This window comes from Anabrus simplex, chromosome 1, assembly GCF_040414725.1.
Source record: "Anabrus simplex isolate iqAnaSimp1 chromosome 1, ASM4041472v1, whole genome shotgun sequence".
NCBI classification, from domain to species: Eukaryota; Metazoa; Arthropoda; class Insecta; order Orthoptera; family Tettigoniidae; genus Anabrus; species Anabrus simplex.
This window is the reverse complement of record NC_090265.1, coordinates 1,118,868,201-1,118,891,955: the sequence shown is the minus strand read 5'-3', so window position 1 is coordinate 1,118,891,955 and position 23,755 is coordinate 1,118,868,201. Positions and strand designations below refer to the sequence as shown.

The following is a 23,755-nucleotide window of genomic DNA, read 5'->3' as shown; positions in this document are numbered from 1 at the left end:
TCTTCCACAGATCCACTATCCGTTGATCCATCCAGCAATAAACTAACACAACTGTCATCTTTCAGTTAAGAAATTAAGTCACTTCTTAGCACCTTAGCTATTTGACTAATAAATTCCTTGTAACTAGTTCTATTACCATATTCCTCTCTTAGCCGTGATTCCAGCTTCTCACGCAGTTCCATAATCCAGGAAAATCTGTGATTGGCTTGTTAATCTTTGCAATGTAATATGAAATCCTGAAAGCTTCTTCAAACTGTCAAACATATCATTTTCTTTACACACATGACCAGGGACATTATTTCTGGAAACAATGTTGTATTACAAGCTCCAACACAGTTTCTCTGGTGTAAAGATTTGTTATGTTTCTTAAATGTTTCTAGTTTAAATGGCCCTGTAAAATCTGTTACTACTTTTGAAGACTGATCTGAAGAATTTGGAAATAAATCACAAGATTTACATTGAGCTATACCTTTAGTTTTATTGAATGCCTGCCAAAGCAGTTCCTTACACCACTTTTCTTTGAATTTTCTTTTATCTGGGTGTAACCTGAGCTCCTGTGCTGATTATGGAAGAACTGGTCATATTTTCTGCTCCTTTGTTTTTTCACAATGCCCGCTTTATATGTATGGGAGTTGTGAAGAATTGTGTCAAATTAGCCTGGTTTAATTGGTCATCACACTTGGGTTTCTTATTGCATTTCATGTTTGAAGGCTAGCACAATATTAAATTCCCTTTTAAACACAAGATTTTATTATTTATAGGCTTAGGTCCTGCACTTATTAAAACTTGAACAATAACAAGAACACCCGTAGAACCACTAAAAGATTCAATTAATTGAGAAATGTAAATTGTCCAACTTTTTCAATACAATAAAATACAATACAACCGGTAAATATTAGATCACTAAAACATTAAAAAAGAGTAGTACTCATTTTGTCCCATAACTTAGGATATCTTCAGCTAGGTACGATGTGGGACTAATTGATACATGATTAAATTTCACTTTAATCTACAAAATGAAGAAGAGAATTTTAGTTCCTCTTATGTTTTTGACATACAGGTAACAACATGTATTAATGTTGCTGTTATAAAGGGGTATTAACACAGTGTGCTTTTGGTGATTTAAAATACACTGGAAAACATTTAATAAACTTTAACCTCTAGCATCCTGTTGTATCAGATATGATACAGTAGTTCTTTATTTTGTTTTTCACAAAAGCTAATATGGCCACTTCCATGGGTCCAGAGGACATCCTACAGATGTGTGCCTTCTGTTGGTGTAAGGGCATATCCTCTTGATCCTTTTTGAAATAGAAGTTCTTTGCCATCTGCAACTTCTTTCTTTTCACCAGCCACATCTTGAATCACATCCCTAAGTTCCTTCCTGAGTGTTGGTTGTTTTAGCCTCTGGATCTATCACTCATCTGTCACAAACCAATGTATGGTGAGCATCAAAAGAAAAAGTGTCCAGAATGTTGAATAAGGACCCAAAACTTTCAGTCATGTGTGAAATTTGTGTTTTTATCATTTCTTCTCAATTATTAATTCCATTTTCTAATTATTTTTATTAAAGTGTAAAGAACCACTTGAGTATGATTAAACTGCAACTGTTCCAATAAAATGTATTTTATTAGCACTAACTGAAATTACCTATAACGTAAAGCAAATTACCATTTCATTTCTACGGTTAATCTCTCTAGTTCTCTGTTATAATATAGTGGATCTTTATTATTCCTTACCATGTTTAAAAGTATTAATCTGTTTTAGCACCCCTTATCAATTGTTTTAAACCCACCATTATTTGTGTTCTTATCCTCCTTCCTAGCTACCTTGGCCATTTATCCCATCAAATGTATGCCTACTTTCTAATTTTTTAGTGCCAGTCACGATCGAAATGTTGCAATTTTACTATGAGTTAATATAAAATTCTTGTTACTTCATTTTTGACACTTGGGATGTCATGAATGAAGTTTTTCTGATAACTATGGGGCTGCGGTGTGTCTACTACTATGTGTATGTGTGTCTTTATGCATTTTTAACGTTTATGCTGAGAAGGAAGCAGCCATGCCTGGATGTTATGTACTAACCCAGCATAACATTTCTGGGATGGCTGAGGTAGGATTTTAAGCTACTCCTCTTCTCTTTTGTGTTCTCAAACTAACAACAAGTCTAACCCACTTTGTGTTTGGGACAGCACAATATTATTGATATTGCTGAAAGTGTCACACAACATACGTAATACCAGCAATTACCTGCGGCTTCGCTTGCGTGGATTTCGTAATTTGATCAAAGTAATCGTTCCTCGGCTTTGTACTAAGACATTATCTGAAAATTCCTAAAGTATAAAAACTCACCCAAAAATTGAGTTTCATTTATCCCAAAAATTCTTTTAAAACCATTTTTGTGGTATTACCTTTTGGGGCTAAGACGACCATGTGACATAGAACTGTACATGTGAGAAACAGTCTTCTCTCAAGTCGAAAAAATAAATACATGTTTCTTTATTTTTAAAGGAGATTCCAAATACCTATTCCCACTTCTGTAACATCTTTGATTTCTGAGATATACAGTACATAAGTATCCCCATAAAAAGAATTCAACCCCTTGATCAGTCCTTCTCCCACCCCCACCCCCATCTAAGTATATTTTCTGAAAAAAAAAAAATGTTTCTTTATTTTTAAAGGAGATTCCAAATACTAATTTTCACGTCTGTAACATCTTCAGATTTTTAAGATATAAGTATCCTCATAAAAATAATTCAACTATTTTTCACTTCTTTTCACCCCCCGTTAAGTGGGTCCTCTGAAAACAAAAAGCGCATGTTTCCTGTATTTTTAAAGGACTTTCCAAATACCAAGTTTATTGTGTCTAACATGTTAAGTTTTGGACATATTGTGTAGATATTCCGGTACTCATTTTAAAAATTCAACCGTTCTTCACATTCTTTTCAGCTCTTTAACTGGATTTTCCAAAAACAAAAAAATATGTGTCATGATTTTTAAAGAAGATTCCAAATACCAGTTTTCATGTCTGTACGTCCGTAACCCCTTCAGTTTTTGAGTTTTTGAGGAAATTCAAAATACCAACTTTCACGTCTTTAACAGCTTCAGTTTTTAAGGTATCAGTTTTTAAGATAAAGTATCCTCATAAACATATTTCAACTCCTTATTTACTTATTTTCAACACCACACCCCTTACGTGGATTTTCCGGAAAAAAAAAAACAACCCAAATGCGTGTTTCATTATTTTTAAAGGACATTCCAAATACCAATTTTCACGTCTTTAACATCTTTAGCTTTTGAGATATAAGATCATCACACAAAGAATTCAACTAATTTTTCAATTCATTCACCCCCTTAAGTGGATTTTCCGAAGACAAAAGAACACGTGTTTCTTTACTTTGAAAGAAGATTCTAAATACACATGTTCATGTCTCTTAACTTCTTCAGTTTTTGAGATACTGTATAAGCATCCTCATAAACTCCTTTTTCACTCCAGACCGTTAAGTTGATTCCCCCCCACTCCAAATACAAATTTTCACGTATGTAACCTTAAGTTTTTGAGATATAAGTTTCTCCATAAAAAATAATTAAATTTTTTCACTTCCTTTCACCCTCACCCCTTAAGTGAATTTTCCGAAAATCAAAAAATACTTATTTCTTTATTTATAAGGGAGCTTCCAAATGCCAATTATCATGACTGTAACATCTTCAGTTTTGAGAAATATGTTTGTTTGTTTGTTTGTTTGTTTGTTTGTTTGTTTGTTTGTTTGTTTGTTTGTTTGTTTGTTGGGTATTCAGCCCGAAGGCTGGTTGGATCCTCAACAGGTTCACCATTAGCTGTCATAGATGGCCTAGGTGTCACTGCAGAGGCGTACTAGGGAAATGAGGAGTGAGGTAGTTTCCCGTTGCTTTCCTCACGAGAAATATGTAACCTCATAAAAAGGAATTAAACTCCTTTTTCACCACCCCCACTACCAAGTTGATTTCCCCCTCCCCAAATGTGATTTAATTTATTTTTAAGGGAGATTTCAAATACTAATTTTCACATCTGTAACATCTTTAGTTTTTGAGATATAAGTATCCTCCTACAAAGTATTCAACTAATTTTTCAATTAATTCACACACCCCCAAAGTGGATTTTCGAAAGACAAAAGATTACGTGTTTCTTTACATTGAAAGCAATATCCAAATACAAATTTTCATGTGTGAAACATCTTCAGTTTTTGAGATATAAGTATCCTCATGAAAGAATTCAACTCCTTTTTCACTCCACCCCCGCCTGTTAAGTTGGTTTTCTGCCCACCCAAAATATGCGTGTTTCTTTATTTTTAAAAGAGATTCCAAATACCAATTTCCACGTCTGTAATTTTCAGTTTTGAGATATAAGTTTCTCCAGAAAAATAATTCAATTTTTTTACTTCCTTTCACACTCCCCACTCAAATGAATTTTCCAAAACCAAACAGCACTCGTTTCTTTAACAGAGCTTCCAAATACCAATTATCACGACTGTAACATCTTCAGTTTTTGAGATATATATCCTCATAAGAGGAATTCATCTCCGTTTTCATCCCCCCCCCCCTACCACGTTGCTTCCCCCACCAAGTGCTTGTTTCTTTATTTTTAAAGGAGATTCCAAATACCAGTTTTCACGTTTGTAACATCTTTTGATTTTTTGTATACAGTATATATACATTCTCAATCAAATAATTCAACTAATTTTTCATTTCTTTCACACCCCTCCCCCTTGTTAAGGTTTCTTTTTCCGAAAACCAAAGAATACGTGTTTCCTTATTTTAAAGGAGATGCCAAATACCAATTTTCACGTTTGCAACATGTTAAGTTTTTGAAATATACTGTAGATATGCTAATTTTAAAAAATTCATCCCCTTTTTCAGTTCCCCTTAAGTGGATTCTCCCCCCAAAAAATTTATGTTTCTTTACTTTTACAGGAAATTCCAAACACCAGTATTCAAATCTGTAATATGTTACGTGCCTGAAATAATTTGCAATTATAGTCTTCTACTCCGTCACTCCTGTTCACCCCCTATTCATTGGATTATCCAAAAACACAAAAATACGTATTTCTTTACTTTCAAAGGAGATTCCAAATTTCAATTTTCATATCTGTAACATTTCCAGTTTTTGAGATATAAGTCTCCTCATAAAAGGTGTTCAACCCCCTTTCCCCTTTTCACCCCCACTTAATGGGATTTTCCAAAAACAAAAAATATGTGTTTCTTTATTTTTAAAGGAGATTCCAAATACCAATTTTTATGTCTGTAAACTTTTAAGTTTTTGAGATATAGATAACCTTATTTTAAAAATTCACCCCCCTTTTCACCCCCTTAGCAACCGAATATCCAAAAATCCTCCCTTAGCGAGCACCTACATATTAATATGAATGTATCTCAAAAATTTCATTTCTTTCTGTCCAGTAGTTTTGGCTCGGCGATGATGAATCAGTCAGTCAGTCAGCAGTCATTTATATATATATATATAGATTAGCTGCTAATGGAAAACGTTGTTCACAGGAGAAATAATGCAATGTTTAATTTGGGTGGTGCAAAGGACATCTTACAAAGATATAAAGTTTAAAATTTATTGTAAAGGTATATGATAACATTAGTCACTCATAAATTAACAATAAAGGAATAAATGAAACATTCCTTCCAAGGAAAGAGAGGAAGCAAACATCCCTGTGACACTGTTGGATATTGTTGCAGCTTAAATTGGCACATTGTTACAGGACATCACAAATGATTCCTGAGATAGTGAATATCTCTGGCAGTGCATCGTCATTGCTATCCAGAGAGAAAATGCTGCAAATGTAATATTTTGGTGATAAAAGTTGCATATCATGAAGTGCTCATGTTATGATCAAAGCAGACTTGCACTGATCATAAGATCATAAACCATTCAATATGAACAAATAGCATGGAGATTCAGTCTCTTCTTCATAAGTACGTAGTTACACATCTGATTGTTCTGAATGTTTAACCACCCAAGAGGAGTTTACATTTGATTTAAATGGAGTGAACTTTTGTGATGAGTGCATTAACTCGTTCTTCATTCACAGCTCATTAGAGCAAGTAAAAGTCTCCTTTGGTCTCATAAACTATGACGATGATCACTTTGTGAAAAGTAACCTTCCATTTCCTATAAGACTGTCTTTCTATTCAGAGGCAGATACTTTTAGCACCACTCAAAGATACACTTTCCAGAGTTCTTTTGAGGATAAGGTTTTCCATTAGCAGCTAATTTTGTGCATGTAAACTAGATGTTCTGTAGCACTTTCAGGGATATCAACAGTATTGTGCTTTCCCAAACTTAAAGCTTGATAGGTTCCTCATAAGTGTATTCCATTCCAGACCCTCAAATCAATCTTGAATTTACTACAGAGCTGGGAACTGAACCTAAGTCAACATGATTACCACTTAATTTAAGCAATTTTTACCATTTCATTATATACTTATATGGAATACTTTGTTTCATTAATATGCTTTTGCTTCAAAATAGAAATCATCAGCACACCATAATCTAGTACTTTTCTTGTTACTAATAACGAAAAGTTTATCAGAGAAAACATTTATGAATATAATTAATTAATTAATAAGACTTGATAATTATATCCAGCTTTAATCACTGGCATGCTTCTCCACATTCATTTGTTGCCATACTTCATTCATATATCTCGGTCCAACAAACAAGGAATATTGCAGTTGATCATTTTTACTAAGAGCATATAATAATACAGAATTCCAGTTTTGTACCTTTTTTGGATGAGCCATTGAATTATTTCTGTATGGGTGGGGTGAAAACTTCCTTTTTAATATTACAATTTGCTTTATGTTGTACCAACGCAGACAGGTCTTATGACAATGGTGGAATAGGAAAGGACTAGGAGGGAAAGGAAGTGGCCATGGTCTTAAGGTACAGCCCCAGCATTTGCCTGGTATGAGAATGGGAAACCACAGAAAACCAACTTCAGGAATGCTGACAGTGGGGTTTAAACCCACTGTCTCTCGAATGAAACCTCACAGCTGCACGCACGACCCTAACCGCATGGCCAATTCGCCCGGTCTAGCTTCTTTTATCACAAGAGATGAATTACTTTACTAAACCACTCACCCCTCTGATCAGCAAAGCAGTAATATACAGATTAAGAAAAAAGGGTTACCTGAGAGTCTCTCCACAGCATGGTAAGTTATGCCTTGAGTTCCACGACCCAGTTCATTTCCAATGTCATAGAGGTCCTGCATGGGCTTGCTCTTAGCCTTTATATTCCGTCCCTTGGTGTAAGTGCGATAACCATATTCTTGTTCATTTTCCTCAATGTGAACCATCACTGAACATGATATACTGCCCGCTATGTTACGGGCACTGATTGAATATAGACCTTCATCCTTGCAAATAGCATCATTAATCACTAACACAGAAGTGTACGGATCAATGAACTGAATCTATAACAGAGATAAGATATATATTTTTTGGTCAAGAACAGTGTGTTGTAAAAGTATCACTATAATAGGTTATGTTAATAAGGTTGATTTTCAAATAAACTATTAACTGGTAACAGTAGTAAATAACATGACTTTACCTTTATTCTGCTGGATGCTGTGAGGGGTTGCCAATCTTTGTACCATTTGAGTTCAGGATATGGTACTCCTGTCACTTTGGCCTCAATTCGCCCATTCTTACGGAGCATGATGACAGTCTCTTCAGGCCTCATAATGAAGGCTGGATACTCAGCAATATCCAGCTTTACCCGCTGGCGTGCTTCTCCATGCTCATTGGTTGCCACTGCTTCATACGTACCCACATCTCGGTCCAACATCCTGTAATCAGAAATATTTTTAAATAAATATTTTAACATCAGTGGTCTGAAATGTTAATCATTCAAACTCACAATAATTGTTATGAGTTGATCAGCTGACTCAGTAACAGAACAAGAGAGTTGAACGGAAAGTTTTGCTTTTATTTTCTGAGGCATTCTAGGTAAGAGTCAGTTCTGTAGAGTTCAAACTTCATCCAATAATAGCAATAGATTAGTGCTTTATTGAAGATGAATGTCAGCCCATCATTACTTCAGAGAAAATCACTAATAATCTATTACAAAGTCCACAAACATCAGCAAAGAAAAATATTTCATTTACATAAAAGGAAATCAACTTTCTGGTCTCTAAATGCGGTTCTTATTACATTATTATGAAAGTATTGCATGATATGGTTATAAAAATATAGGTACCGTAATTGGAAGATTCATGTACACTATTCTTTGTATAGAATTAAAAGAATTAAACACGAATAGTAACAATACCAAGTAGAAGAGAAGATTAAACAAGAATGGAAAAACATTGAATATGTTTGAAATGTAAGATGCAGAAATAAGCAAGAACTGTATATTAATTGAATTATAACATTTCTTCTTGCATATCCATCATTAGGAAGAAGGGAGAGAAATAAAAAGAATATCATATGTGTAATAAGTACAAGTCCTTCTGTACGTTAAATATCTGGTACGGTAAAAAGTGGGAATTTCAAAACCAGTATATTGTCTTATAAAGATGCACACATTTACTGCTAAATCAAAACGGATATTATTCTGAACTTCAAAGATGACCTTGCCACCTACAGATTAAGAAATAATGATGGACTACTTAGTAAAATATTTAAGCTTTAGAGAATGAATGATTGTTTTCTCAGTCTAAGAAGAAGAAAAGAATAGTTTCCTCATAATTCAGTAAAGAGTAATGATTCAATACACAGTGAAGACTTTGTCTGAAATCAATGTTTCTCTTACGAGAAATGGAAGGAGAGTAATGAGCAACTATGCTCATTAGCAGTAAGATTCCTTAGAAGATAGCAAAATATTGATTATCACTCATAGAAGTCGCATACTAATATGATTTTGAAGTCTCTTAATGTTCACATTAGAGCTAGAACCATGCATTGCCTTACAAAATATACCAGGTTGCAGTACATGACTTGTTGCTATATAAGGCAAGGTAAATAATTGACCCGAAGCACTCAGGTCAAGTTCAAGGTCATTCGCTCGCTGTGGGACAAAGTTTTATTAACCTGTTGATGAAGAGTGTAGCCTGTCCATTGCGGGTATAGCTACTATCATAACGGCCACCAGATTCAATCAGCTCATCGTTGAAGTAGTAGGTCATCTTGGGCTTGGGGTAGCCATACACAAACCAGAATAAGTTGCAGTTATGGTTCTTGATTCCATACTGGGTGTCATGCTCCTGACGAAGGAACCTGAGGATCATACCAATTGCACATTGTTAGTCTCCATCTCATATCTGTGTGTGATATACCGGTATATACTGTACATATTATTTTAAATAACATGCCTTACAAAAGGTACTTGTAACTTTCAGTGAAAGGAAAATAGCTTTTGTTGTTTATGGGAAAGGAATAATGCTACATACACTCCATTAATTTTTCAGTAAAGTAATAATAAAAGGTGATGTAAAAAATTTAATACACTTGGTATATAATAGTAGATTATACATTTATTTCAGAAAATATAATTGAAAACATTAGGTGATGCAGACAAACAGAGAAAAGCAGCTTGCTAAACCTCAACGAGGATGTGATACACACTCACAAGTGTGAATTTGTTATAATACTTTTCTTCTTCTTCTTGACAATGTGAATTACAGATTTTTAATCAGAGAGATTAATTCTGGTATGTAAGGTTTTAATTGCATTTCTATTGTTCATATTCAATGCCTTGCTAGTGATGTGGCATGTTATCAAAATATCACACAGTGCGAAGCAAATTTACACTTAAATGCTCAAAGGGATAGCCTTATGATTGGTGGACACCAGGAATTTATCATATCATTTTTATGAAGTTTCAAATGTCACTTGACGTGATTCATCAATTATCAATACCACTGTAAGGTTCATATTTATCAAGAGAGAGTTTTCATCATCTTCTTTTCCAGCCTATATTATTACATATAAGACAAAATCCAGCTTGATTAGTCAACAGTTTGTGAGACCTCCTACATTGCAGACTCAATACAGACTTTATACTGTACCAAATGCAATTATGGTTGAAATCTGTAGAAAATTACCTTTGGTCATTTATGAATGACAGCACGAATATGAATAATTGTTTCATTTTCCCACTGCTGGTATTTGGTGATATCTGGGCAATGTGAAACACTACTCCTTTCCAGTTTATGAAAGTAGTAAATCTGTCTCTTCTCAGCAATCATATGAAGCACGATTCAAAACAATCCGCATCATGCACAGTACATCCATTCAAAAGAAAAGTAGTTTCATTTTTGCATATATTGTCGAATTGGTAAACGATTCATCTATATGAAATTGTCTGCTCATAGTTACATAGATTTTTAGCTCTGTTAATAATTCTTGTGTGACTCTGTGGTTCTACTTTTGTGACTTTCTAGTCATCTTCTGAGTCATTTTCTTTTGCTTGGATATTGTTACAGTTGATTTTTGCAGTTTTACTGGCAAGGTAATTGGATATCATGAGACTTCTACAAAATTATATGCAATTAAGGTTGGAATGTGAATGTGCTTGTCACGAAGGGATTATAATGCATAGGGAGGGAGAACAGCCTGTTAAAGAGATTTTCAATGATGTGAGCACTTGACTTTCTCACTCACTTTTGCCTAAGAGGTTCCAAAGACATGTAGAGTATTTTCATATACAATGATTATTTCCCTTCTTATTTGTCTACATATATGGACCTATGAAAATGTTGTTACTGAGCGAGTTGAGTGCGCAGTTTGGGTCACCTGAGGTTTGAAGCCTGTCGCATTGTATCTCCAACATCTAGAGCCTTAACCACATTTTAAAATCTTGATAATTGCATATGGAAGTTTTGCTGAACAAAACAGAGAAATCTCTGAAATCTCTAGTTTCTACTGTCTCATTAATTTCAGTAATGATCTATAATCACTAATCTGATATTTAATTAGGAAGACTTCAACAGGGCTTGCAGGTCAACATACCTTTGTGCTTCATCCTCAGACCTGATATTTGGGTAGGAAAAGGCTAATAGATTTTCAAAAAAGCCCTTGATACTACAAGCTGCTAAGGTTTAATAAACCAGATCTCCAGCCAAAGTTTGCCCCCAGAGAATTGTTTGTAGTAGCTTACAACAATGACTGTGAAACCAAGGAGTTAGCTAGATTACTATTAACATTAACACATGAAATGTCACAATCCTAGGACAAAGGTAGATCCTAGGGCCAATTTTTTTTTTTTTTTTTGTGTGTACTTTGGTAAATAATGTTTGTATTTATACAAAGATAACATCAAACTTTTCTGCCTCAATTTTTGGTGAGACATGCGTTACGCCTTATTAATGCAAGAGACAAGCACCACACATCTCAATAAGGCTAGGTGTTTGGCATCAGTTGAGCTGTTATCTATATGTTATAATCACTACTATTGCTGGTTTGAGAGTTAGTGTAAAACGCATATCACATGGAAAATTATGAAGATAGGCAGCACAAGCTGTAAACATTCATTGAAGACCTACCGAATAATTAACTGAAATAATGGACAAACAGATTCTACACGGGATTCAAATTCAAAATCGTCAGATGAAGATAGTTTAAAATAATATTCAAATGTAGGCAGATATTATCAATATTGTACTGTATTGTATGTATGTACAGTATGTTGTCTATTTAGAATGATGTATGTATAGGATATGTAGGGTAAAATCTGTTTTGTGTTCCTTGGGCCATTATTTTATGAAATTTGTAACATATTAAGCAAGAAAAAATTGCCTACTTTGCCTTGCTAGGTAAAGTCTCAGTCTTTGTGAGATGTAGCATGTGTAATCATGGCCTAAGAACCCTACAGGCTAAGACATGATTATCTGTCGGATGGCAGTTAATGTGTTAGCCGAAAGTACCCTGAAAGTATTCTTTGGTTCTCAAGTTCTATCATTTCTGAATCAAAATTTAGGTAATAGCTGTATCATAATCTATATATTTAAAAAAATAATGACCAGTCCAGTCCGTTTGTTCATTATAGTGAGAGTAGGCTAGCCCTCATCGGCATGGGGATAAGAAGGAGGGGGAAAGAAAGCATTAAGCATTGATAGGTCTCTAAGTTCAGTTCCCAGTGGGTGTGTGAGTATGTTCCAACATAGCTCTGGAACACATGAGCAATTTCAATCAAATTTGGACACATATGACTTACAATCTGCAAAAAAATACTGTGCGAGTAAGAGATCCCTAGCACACCTGGGGTGTGGATAGGGAGGGGGCGACATGTAAAAATAATAAAAAATGACCAGTATTTACGTCGAAGTCCATGATTTTCGGGGTCACTGAGATTAATAGTGGCACTCCAGGTGCTGTTTAAGTCTAAGTTCAGCGCGCACTGGCATTATGGGTGAGAAGGGGTCAAAGAGAATGTAAAAAATGACCAAGATTATGGATGTAAACAACTAAACAACATATGACTTACTGTCTGGAAAAGACAAGTGTGGGGGTAAAACACCCCTAGAGGTGAGAGTAGGCTAGCCCTCATCGGCATGGGGATAAGAAGGAGGGGGAAAGAAAATGTCCAAAATGACCAAGATTAGTGTTGAATCCACAATTTTCGGGGTTTGCAAGGCTGGTTGATGACAGTTCCAATGACAGTTGGAATCGTGTACATCATAATTATGTATAGCGTGATGCATAAATACATAAAGTTCTCACTTCTTGTATTATTTCTTTGAAAGTACTTAGAATTAAACACACAGCAATGACTTATGACAAATCCTAAAAGTAAATATTCAAAAAAATACTCAGGCAGCACTGGCTAACTACAGCTAGTTATGTTATTATAAAGCAGTTGGATAGCTTGTTTCCAAGCTGCAACCACATCTCTTTGGCTAACAGGAACTTTCTATACATTTATGCAGTAATTTTGGTACTGCCAAGAGCTTCTAAACATTCAAATATTTAATATCTTTCCTTCATCTTGAAATTTTTATTAAGGATGAATTTTAATTGATAGTAACAATAGCTGTATAGGACCATGAATGAATATTTTTTAAAAAAGAGAAATAAAGTCATCATTGTATATACAAATACACATTTTGGAGACAACTTAGACAAAAGTGAGTGAGAAAAGTGCTTTTCATGATGTATGTTGTATTCTTAAGCTTCCCTTCCTGTTCTGGATTATAAAATGAATTCTTCAATTTGGGTAGGAAAAGGAAGATCTTTATGATGAGTAAAACACCAGACATGTATCCTTTGGAATATATACCAGTTTGCTGTCTCATTGCTTGATTTGAAAATATTTTCACTTTACTCCATTACTCCTTGCACAAAAAGTTGACGATGGACAACTGATTAATGGAGAGTAGCTGCAACCAATATGTGATTTATTTTTCTAAATTATTATCACAAAATTAATTTCTCTTTTCTAAAGTAGAAGTTTTTAATTTTTGTACTTGGATATGCTTGTAACTAATGTATCAAATCATTACACGACTGAAAGGAGTTATGTAAATCGTGCCATTAATTACTCTCTCATCATCTCGATTACAAAGGCATTTATGTTTGGAATTCTTTGTCTACTGGGCAGCCTCTACTTGGCCTTAGCTACTGAAAAAAAAAAAAAAAAATTGATTCTTGAAGTAGAAACATCCTTTAATATAGTGTTTTTATATTCTGCAAAAATAATGTATTTCAGCCAACACAGTACAGCTAAACAAAAAGAAGTACTGGTGTACTAGATGTAAGATTTTTTTTTTTAATTTATAGCATGAAATTAATAGTAGCAACCATTCTTTGAAAAGTCTCTAAATTTTAGTTGCTACCATTATTTACATGGTAGAAGTGTAAAAATGGAATTGTCATTATGAGCAAGGTTTGGGGAGAAATGTAGTAGTATGAGACGTTTGAATAAACATTAACAAGTGTAATATATACACCATAAGGGATACTGCTTCTTTCCATGGCAGATGGTCCTTCCTGAAATTGCTATTCCATATGCTAGTTTACGATATTTATGATTGTTTTGTAGATCTTCTTTTGAAGACATATACAGTAGGTTGTTGTGAAATAAAATTATTGCTTCTACATTCTTTCTTAGAATACTGAATCAGGATATTATTATACTCTGCGACTGGAGATGGAGCAAGGGTATGAAGTTGAGGAGAAAATATATGTTGAAGGATGAAAGACACTTCTATTTTACATTTTATTTTCTATTCTACTGTACACTTATTTGCTCTGAACTAGGATGTATGAGGAAAGTAGTTGCATTCAATCTATCATTGAATAACAAACTACATAACATGCTTTTCCATTTAACAAATTAAACATTCACATAAGAGGTAAAAAACGGACAAAAATTACTGTGTAAGTCTAACAGAACAATCAAATGAAATTGATTCTGCTTACAAGATTTAGTACAAATGTAGTCAAACTAGTTAACATTTATGAACAATGAAGAGTGAAACAGCATACTTTATTAGTATTAGCACATCTACATTAATTAAAATGAGTTGATGAAGTCTCTGCAAAAGAGCTTGGAACATGTAGAAACAGATACAAGACAGGCAAAAAGCAAAAAAATAAAAATAAAAATCACAGTCAAAGTTGCTTAAAATTTCAGTGATGTAACAGAACAACAAAATATCTTTAAAAAAAAAAAAGATGACAGTTAACTGAGATAAAGTAATATTCAGAGCATGATTCTAGTTCTCATTTTCCTCCTCTTGATTTATTGTCTTTTTCAGAAATAAATAGTATATTCAGAATTTTCTGAATGATCAAAATATTCTTGATCATTGACAACATATTATATATTAGGTAAAAATGAATATTTGAGGAGCATTCTCATACTCACTCTTACAGATAAGCATCTCTTTTTTCCTTTCAACATTTCACAGTTTCGACTTTAGTTATTTTCGATAGGAAAAGTATCAGTGCTTATGTTCGGTAAGAAGCAAGCTAGTTCATATTTTCTCATTGTTTAAATGACATTTGTGCCCCATTTAATATACTCAGAACTTAGCACGCTTCTTTACTGTACCAGTATGTCTTAATTTAATTTCTTTTTTGTGGCTCCTTACTTGTTCATAGCATTCTACCTTTAAGGGAATGCTTATTCTATCAGAGTAATTACAATGGGCATAACTAGGGTTTCTGAGTAAAATAAACATAATTATACCCTTGCTATTTCTTGAAGCATCAGTTTTGCATGAAGTTTCAAAGTATTACAGAGTATAAAAGTAACCAACACAAAAAGTAGTTCTTTTTACAACTGTGTTAAGTTAGTAATTTTACCAGAAGCAGTGCAGTATAAAACAGCTTCAGAAGACCTAGATATAGTGTTTTTGATACTAATTCATATGACTGAACTAATGGATGTAATGACATGAAACGATGGACTTGCTGTTACAAAATAAATTGTATTTGTAGTGGATGTTCATAAAATCAATTTTGGATTAGATTTGTGTATTCATTGATCATCGCTGGATGTGATTTAGAGGTGTGATCACCTTATGCATTTGCACAGCATTCTTCCTGGACCCTTGCAAATAGCAAGTAGAGCAGCACTTCCAGCAAAGCTAATGCTTGATGAAAACCATAATGCCAAGAGTATTATGCTAAGTTTTGAAGCCAGAATTAAAATATGCATTTAAATAACAATCACTGATATTATAAACTCCTTTACCCTTTAACACCATTCCATTAGAGTTAGGTTTCTCTAGCAACTTTACATTTAAAGAAGTATCTTTATGCCTATGTACTAAGCAAGCTATTTTACCACTACATATGCTACTATTGCCATCAAGAGTGTTAAAGCGTCTGAAGTTTCTCTTTTGTCGCCGTAGAATGTATTTGTTACTGAGATCCCACCTGGGCGCCTGGGCGTAGCCATCATGTGGAGGCTTCTCAATATCAAAGTCCTTGGGGAAGTAAGGAGACGTCTCAGGCCGGAAGTCTATCCCTGGCTCCAGGTATGGGAAGAACTTCGGGGGTTCCGGTTCAAGGCGTTCTCTGAGAAACAACACAAGTCATCTGGTGTCAAGCAATTTGCTTTATTATTCTTCTTACAGATACAGTGAAAGGTCATAAGTCTTACAAAATATTATACCCAGTAAATAAATATTGTCACATTGATTATACATAAACAAATTTAATTTTAAATGTTATGTCTAGGCATGAGGAGAAGGGAAACTTAATTTTTCTTTTATAAACTGGATCTCTTGTGTACTGAGTTCTACATTTCTACATAAACTAAAAAAATGTGCAGTTCCCAAAAGTTATATGCCAGTTTAAGAATAGCAAAGGAATGTTACTAGTAGAAGGGTGTAAATAGTGTGTGGCATCAGGAACCAGCGGTAAAATGTGGCTTAGTCCACATTAGCGTCACCCAAATAATTGGGAAAGAAGCCAGGAGAAAAGAAGGTGTAGATAGTGTGTATAAATGATTAATGGAAAGATGTATCTCTGATTAATATCAGTCACTTATGCCAAAATAATTTTATGGAAGATTTATCAGACTTCAACAAAAGACCAATTTTGTATGTGAAGCAATTTAAACTATTGTTTAATTGTAATATAAATAGACTCATAGGCAACTCTCATTTAAATGGTTTGGATATAGTATGTCACTGTGTTCATATACAGATTCCTTGAAACATTTTCAAGAATAATAAAATAATATTTGGATTAATGCTTTCACAGCCCAGAATAGCATAATTAATGTTCTTTAGATTTATGCCATATGGAAAGAGACAAACTGGACAGAAAGCTTACTTTTGAGGAAGACTAATGCTCTACTTCCTCAAAAGTGAATCACAATTGACCACAATTCTAATAATAGTTTAATTTTATCATAATACAAAATATTGATAATCAGATATGAAATCTGTTGATTTCATACAAACCCTCTGTCACATATTTTTCCAATAATATTACAATCCAAATTTTGCTTATAAATTATGGATCACAGTTTCTTTTACCGCCGTCATGCTTATCTATTTAAAGATATCAATGATTGCTATGACTTATAAAGAGTTATCATTTACTAAAATAGTACATCTTAAGGTAGAAATAATACTCTGTAGGACTGTTCTCCATCATCACTTTCTGCTTTCCTTTATATTTACATTCTCTCAATTCTTGTTCAAAGTTTATGTAATATTTTTCCATACACTTCTCATTTTAATGTAGGAAATATGATCTCCAGCCACTAACAGTAGTTTATTTGTAGTTTTAAACTAATTGTAAAGACTGGAAGTGAAGGGATAAATTGGTATTGTTCCCTTATACCATTTATTTCCTCACATGTCCGGCTCCATGGCTAATTGGTTAGCATGCTGACCTTTGGTCAAAGGGGTCCCAGGTTCGATTCCCGGCAGGGTCAGGAATTTTAACCATCATTGATTAATTTATCTGGCACAGGGGCTGGGTGTATTTGTTGTCTTCATCATTATTTCATTCTCATCATGACATGCAGGTCGCCTAAGGGAGTCAAATCAAAAGACCTGCACGTGCCGAGCCGAACTTGTCCTCGGACACTCCTGGCACTAAAAGCCATATGCCATTTCCATAGGATAAATGATTCAGATGTTAACAATGTAGTTTCTAAAAGCCTATGAAATACTGCCCTGGTAATTATATTGGGTGGAGCTATATCTACAAATGACTTCTGACCTACAGCGTTCAACTCAGCATTTCTCTTCTCCCTTGAGGTTGTCAAAAATCTCTATAATTGTCTACCCTGTGATTCTCTTTAAGTAATTTTTGGCTCAGAGAAGTGAGAAGTCAATATACAATTAAAGAAAATAATTTTGTAATACTGTTGCTTTCAAAGTATCCTTTCAAGCTGTAGGGACAAACAATAATCAAAATCTCTTATTTTTATTTTTGAAACATATTATTAAATTATTTTATTTAGCTTTCTAAATTCCTATAAAGCTCTCAAGGATTACATTGATTGTGTCTCATATGAATCATGTTCCTAGTGTTGAACAGAGTGGCCCATATTTTATATGTTGTTTGAGTCATCAGTCCATAGACTGGTTTGATGCAGCTCTCCATACCACCCTACCCTGTGCTAACCTTTTCATTTCTACATAACTATTGCATCCTACATCTGCTCTAATCTGCTTGCCATATTCATACTGCCTACACTTCCTTCAAAAACCAACTGAACAAGTCCTGGGTGTCTTAAAATGTGTTCTATCATTCTATCTCTTCCTCTTGTCAAATTTAGCCAAAGCGATCTCCTCTCACCAATTTGATTCAGTATCTCTTCATTCGTGATTTGATCTATCCATCTCACCTTCAGCATTCTTCTGTGCTTTATTATATTGATGATACTATACATATATCTTGTCTCAGCAAATTATCTTGTATCTGTAGCTGTATAATGTCTTGTCAGTCTTACTTTGCTTGTACATTTTGAACAGATAGTTCAAGTTTTTGAAAGCCATGCAATACAACTGAGGATGTTGTCACACTAACCATACAAACCAAACCCCATGGCACTACAGCCCTTGAAGGGCCTTGGCCTTCCAAGCGACAGCTGTTCAGTCCGAAGGCCTGCAGATTACGAGGTGTTGTGTGGTCAGAACGATGAATCCTCTCGGCCGTTATTCTTGGCTTTCTAGACCGGGACCAATATTTCACCATCAGATAGCTCCTCAATTCTAATCACATAGGCTGAGTGGACCTTGAACCACCCCACAGGTCCAAGTAAAAATCCCTGACCTGGCTGGGAATCGAATCTGAGGCCTCCAGGTAAGATGCAGGTACGCTACCCCTACACCACAAGGCCAGCACACTGACCATATGGCACTCCAATATCTGCAGGCTGCCTGAGTGGACAACAGTTGTCTTGGCAAGCCAAGGCCCAAACATGGGCTGTTAATGCCACAGGATTAATTTTTACTAGCCTAAACTATTTTTGGCATGCTTATTATTAGAACTTCAAGCTTTATCATTGTTCTTCCACTTCTGCAATATGTTGAGATATTCAAGAATTTTCCTTATTTCTGACAGTTAAAAATGACATGAAATAAAATATAGTAAATTCTCTGTATATAATTTTATTTAGTTATTTATGATTTTCCAGGATATGTTCTTAGATGTTATTGATTAATTTATCTTATTCTTTTCAATGCTCTCAATGAAATGTGTTTCTACTTTTTTTTCTCCTTGATTTGTAGATGTATTTTAGTCTCCTATACTTGATAGTTGTAATACTGTAGTCGTATGACCATGTGCTTTTATATCCCACTTGTCTTAATCATATCTAGCTTACAATTTTTTACCTGAAATATATTCAACAAATAGAAATAAGGAATATGTATAAGTTCTATATCATTTTCATATTTACCACTTCTTCAATCACAAATCTGAGGTATGAGTGGGAGACATATGTTAAAAATAGCTTAATAATCGGGATGCTATCATCATACATAGGCTATTTCATAAGCCAAGGCAATGGTGTTATATCATCTAAAGATGCGGCAGCACAGTGAGGCCGGATTTACATTAGATACTCATGGCACATGCTACCGAAGGTCACCAACAGATTGCCATTTTGGGCACAGGCAGCTAAGAACCAGCACCTGGCACAGTTCACACTCCAAGATGGATGTAATTGAAGTGGAACAGCGGTCGTACATGAAAATTGCAATTCTGTATGCCAAAAATGCCCATCAGCATCAGGCAAAGCTATGAGAAGCTGCAGGAGTTCATTTCAAACTGTTGTGTGTTGGGTGGGGGCCTTCCAACACGGATGCTTAATAACTGAGGACCAGGTCGATAGTGGATGTCCCATGTCCATCTGTATAGACGTGTCTGTGGGCATTATTGAACAGTACTTAACAGAGGACTGACATTGAACCATGCAGGAATTATCTACATTACAGGTATGTCTGGGGCTTCAGCATTCATTTTACAATAGGACTTGTAGGTGTGCAAGATGTGTTCAAAGTGTATAAGTGTACGTCACATTGTTTAACAGAGGTGCAAAAGTGGATGCGATACAAGACCTGCCTTATCCACATGGAGCAATTTCAGTGCAAAGTGAATGGACTGCTTTATCACATTATTACAATTGGTGAACTCTGGGTGTGTGTGTATGAACCAGAACTGAAGCATCAGTCAGCTGAATGGCATCATCCGATGCCATGACAACACAGACTGTGACAGAATCCATTGCCGAAGAAAGTCATGCTCATTTAGACATATGACAGCACAGGTGCTCTTGAGTGTCATCCTGTTTGTGAAAGCCATAAGGCCATACTGGCAATGTCCAGTGCTACTATGCATTTCTGCTGGATCATCTTTGTCGTACACTTCGGCAGAAATGTCTGGCACTGATGGACAATGCCATATTCTTCCAAGATATGCTACAGCCCACACTGTTGCTCCTGTGAGGTACCCTGTACAGCAAATGGGGTGAGAAGTCCTAGAACATCCTCCCTATTCATCAGATCACAGTCCATGCAACTTTGATGCACTGATACAACCAATATCGCTGATGATAAGCACTCTCTTCCTCATTGTTGGCAATGATACAGTAACACCCTGGGGCATTATTATGAAGGACTCTGGTAGTAACAAATGTTTGTGTTCAGTTTGTGCTTAATAAAATTCTACAACGCTGCATTCTCTATGCATATCTATTGATTCCCCCACACCATTAGGTCCCGTATTCTGACCTATTTGACGATGCACATTGTTTTGGCCTTCTAACATACATCGTGGATTCCCTGTAAAATTGTATGTATGCAGGAACACCTATACAGTGGGCTTCATTATTGATGGTTTTCCGGTTGGTGTTGCCATCTCAAAATTCTTTCGACAATTGCGACTCTTAAAAATTAAAATTGTGGCTGCCCATAAAACCATTTCTCCATCCATCTGTCTGGCCATCAAAAATTTAATATCAAATGTCCATAAATGAAGATTAACCAGAATGATACCAGTCTTATACTTTAAAATCAAGTGTGTTGTTTGAGCACGTTGTTCGCAAAGTCTTCATTTAGTGATTTTATTGCATAGTTTATTTCAGCATTAGCTCCCTGTGTGGATCAATGGTAGAATGTCAGCCTCCAAGATTGCTGGTTCAAGTCTGGCAGAAGTAATTGGATTTTTGAACTGCGGAGTTCTTTTATGTGCCAGAAAATCGAATGACTTGAAGCTGGCATATTTGAGTATCTTGAACTACCACTGGACTGAGATGCAATTGAACTCACCACCTTGGGTTCAGAAAGGCAGTGTGCTGTATCATTTAAACCACTCATCCCAGCTAGAACAAGTTTGTTACCTTCATTAATTTGACTCAATCTTTTCCTCAGCTTTGACAATATGAAAGTAGCAGAGGTATACAATGATATTACTCCTTATGCAGGCAGTCCCTGTGATGAATAGTGCTGAATAAGGTTGGTTTTGTGACGCATCCCAGTGGACTTGACAGACCGATTTATAAGAACACACTCTGTGTGGTGAGGAAAGCAACAGGAAACTAACTAATTTTCACAGTATGCCTCTTTGGTGATGGCAGCTGAAGGTGGAGTTGTTGAGTGTCCAATCACTCTCTCTCTCTCTGCCTTATCGGTACTGAAAAAGCGCACAAAGAAATCAGGAAGGCTGTGCCAGGCATCAAATGCTTAGCCTTTGGCTGAGGTGGGCTTATTTACCCACCCGTTGCAAGTGAGCCAGGTTGCTGCACCATGGAGTTGTATAAGAGAGAGAAAGCAACTGCTGATTTCTTGGCATTGAAAGGAAAGTAATGAGAATAAAACTTCAAACATGTAAATACATGGGTATATAATTTTTGAAGTAACACAGAACTAGATTCATTTGTGAGTATAAGATTTGTAAAGATTTGGAGGCAGTTGAAGATATCAGCATGAATTGAGGTCACCAGACAGCAAAAGGGAGGTGAAGGTTGACTAATGGCCGGTTTCTGGAATGACAGTTATCTGTAGATGTGTAGTTATCAGTGACTTAAAACACGGTGATATGTTTAAAACGAGTTTCCGAAACAACAGTTATCGGCTTCTTCACAGTTATCTGCGCAACGACTGGTAACTGCAGCTAGTGCAGTAGTTACCTCTATGTTAGAACTGATTCCAACATATACTGCTATGAGGCGCCACTCGTACAAGGTCTTATATTAGTTTCGTAAACATTAATACGTGATAATGAACTGGTTATAATATATTTACAGTAATTCATTGTAGTTTTAACGTGCTCGGGTGTGCTGGAGTCGACATTATTTTGGTCAGTACATTTACTTCCACGTTATCACTGGCTTTTAGTCACTGATTCCACTTAAATGGTGTCATCTGTCCCTGTCATCTGTTTAGGTTATCGTCTTCTCGGAGTATGACGCCTCTAATGTAGATGTATCTTGCAATACGGGAAATGAATCGTCAAATAAAATAGAACTCGAATCAAATGGATTTTCATCAGGCTCAAATTGATTTTTCTGTGTACAGTAGAATTAATGTTAAGATCTCTTTCGTGAGGCTTTGATTCATGTGTCCCACCAACAGTTGGTTAACACCCAGTCTGAAATTATGGAATATTTACATTTGTATTAAATAATAAATATCTTAGGTACCGGCATGCATTTAATATAAGCCTGCTGAATAATAAATATCAATTTTTCATTGCTTTTTTAATGTTATTATATTCTTTAACCGGTGACGTGAGGTCTCATAGACTCCCAGTAAACATAAAACATCTGGACTTAATTAAAAATCTTGCAGGGAGCTGTAGGTTATGTCATCTTCTTATCTGTGTCGACACACTTCACACCCTAGGTCGGAGTTAGCTCGCTAGGGTCGATTGAAATTCTCAAGTGGACTTCACGTCAGCAGTTATGGGAGCATTTTTGTCAATGCATGTTGCGTGCTCAGTGTAAGTAAAACATCTCAAATTACTCATTCGTTGCAGTTATTATGAACTACCAATTCTCAGTTCAAGGAGTACATTAGGGAACTACAGTACTGATGAAAAATTGAGTGATATGGCTTTTCTTTTGGCTGTTGGAGATCGCAGATTGTAATGCTTTCGTGTTGTCCTAGTTGTGCCATGAAAGCCCGGAAAAAAATTGAATTCTTGAAGGGTTTGGCATCTGATCAGGTGAAATTACATGTCAAAGAAGAATGATAAATGAGTGAGTCCCCAGAGAGATATGAACGGGAATATGTAACATTTTGTACGTAAGACTCGGCGTCAAGATACGGAAGAAAAACTGAAGAAACGATGATCTTACCGTACATATCCAGCATCCTTGAAGAGAAAAACGGCATATGCGTGTTTTAAGTAGGAATTTTCGGTTTGTTTGCAATCTACAAAAAAAATCTGCAACAGTTGCAGCGGGAACAAATGGATATCGCACCATCAGTGCAGAATTTCAGTGCCGGAGTGATAGGTTCCAAAGTGTGCTGTATGTTTTCATTTATGGATTTTTTTCGTTTATACTTGTTGTGTTCTGGATCAGTGAAAAGTGATCTGTTTGGAAATTGCTGTGTATTTTTATAATTTTACTGACGACAACGATCAAGGTGAAATTTAGACGATGACTGTGTACTGTGAATAAGAAAGAACGGGAAATATATATAATGTTTGCATTATTTGATCGTACATACGGTATATTCATATTATGACAGATTATTACATGCTAATCAGATTGATTGAGATGACTGTGTACATATTTGCTAACCACTTTTAATTGTAGGAAACTTCTGCTAGTAAAAGTAACTAG

The 23,755-nt window shown here is 35.2% G+C and overlaps 1 protein-coding gene and 1 long non-coding RNA gene across 13 annotated transcripts in view; one reads left to right on the top strand and one right to left on the bottom strand.

The window, feature by feature from the left end:
- Obsc (Obscurin) overlaps positions 1–23,755 on the bottom strand; it is a 980,481-nt gene that overhangs the window by 146,945 nt on the left and 809,781 nt on the right. For all 10 annotated transcript variants that reach the window (XM_068225413.1, XM_068225414.1, XM_067137343.2 and 7 more), the window contains 4 exons: positions 15,874–16,014; positions 9,082–9,267; positions 7,601–7,838; positions 7,181–7,463 (listed from right to left, as the gene is read on the bottom strand). In XM_068225413.1, the coding sequence (XP_068081514.1) occupies positions 7,181–7,463; positions 7,601–7,838; positions 9,082–9,267; positions 15,874–16,014 (848 nt within the window). The remainder of the gene's footprint in view (positions 1–7,180; positions 7,464–7,600; positions 7,839–9,081; positions 9,268–15,873; positions 16,015–23,755) is intronic.
- LOC137497011 (uncharacterized) overlaps positions 1–23,755 on the top strand; it is a 100,064-nt gene that overhangs the window by 56,503 nt on the left and 19,806 nt on the right. The window lies entirely within an intron of this gene.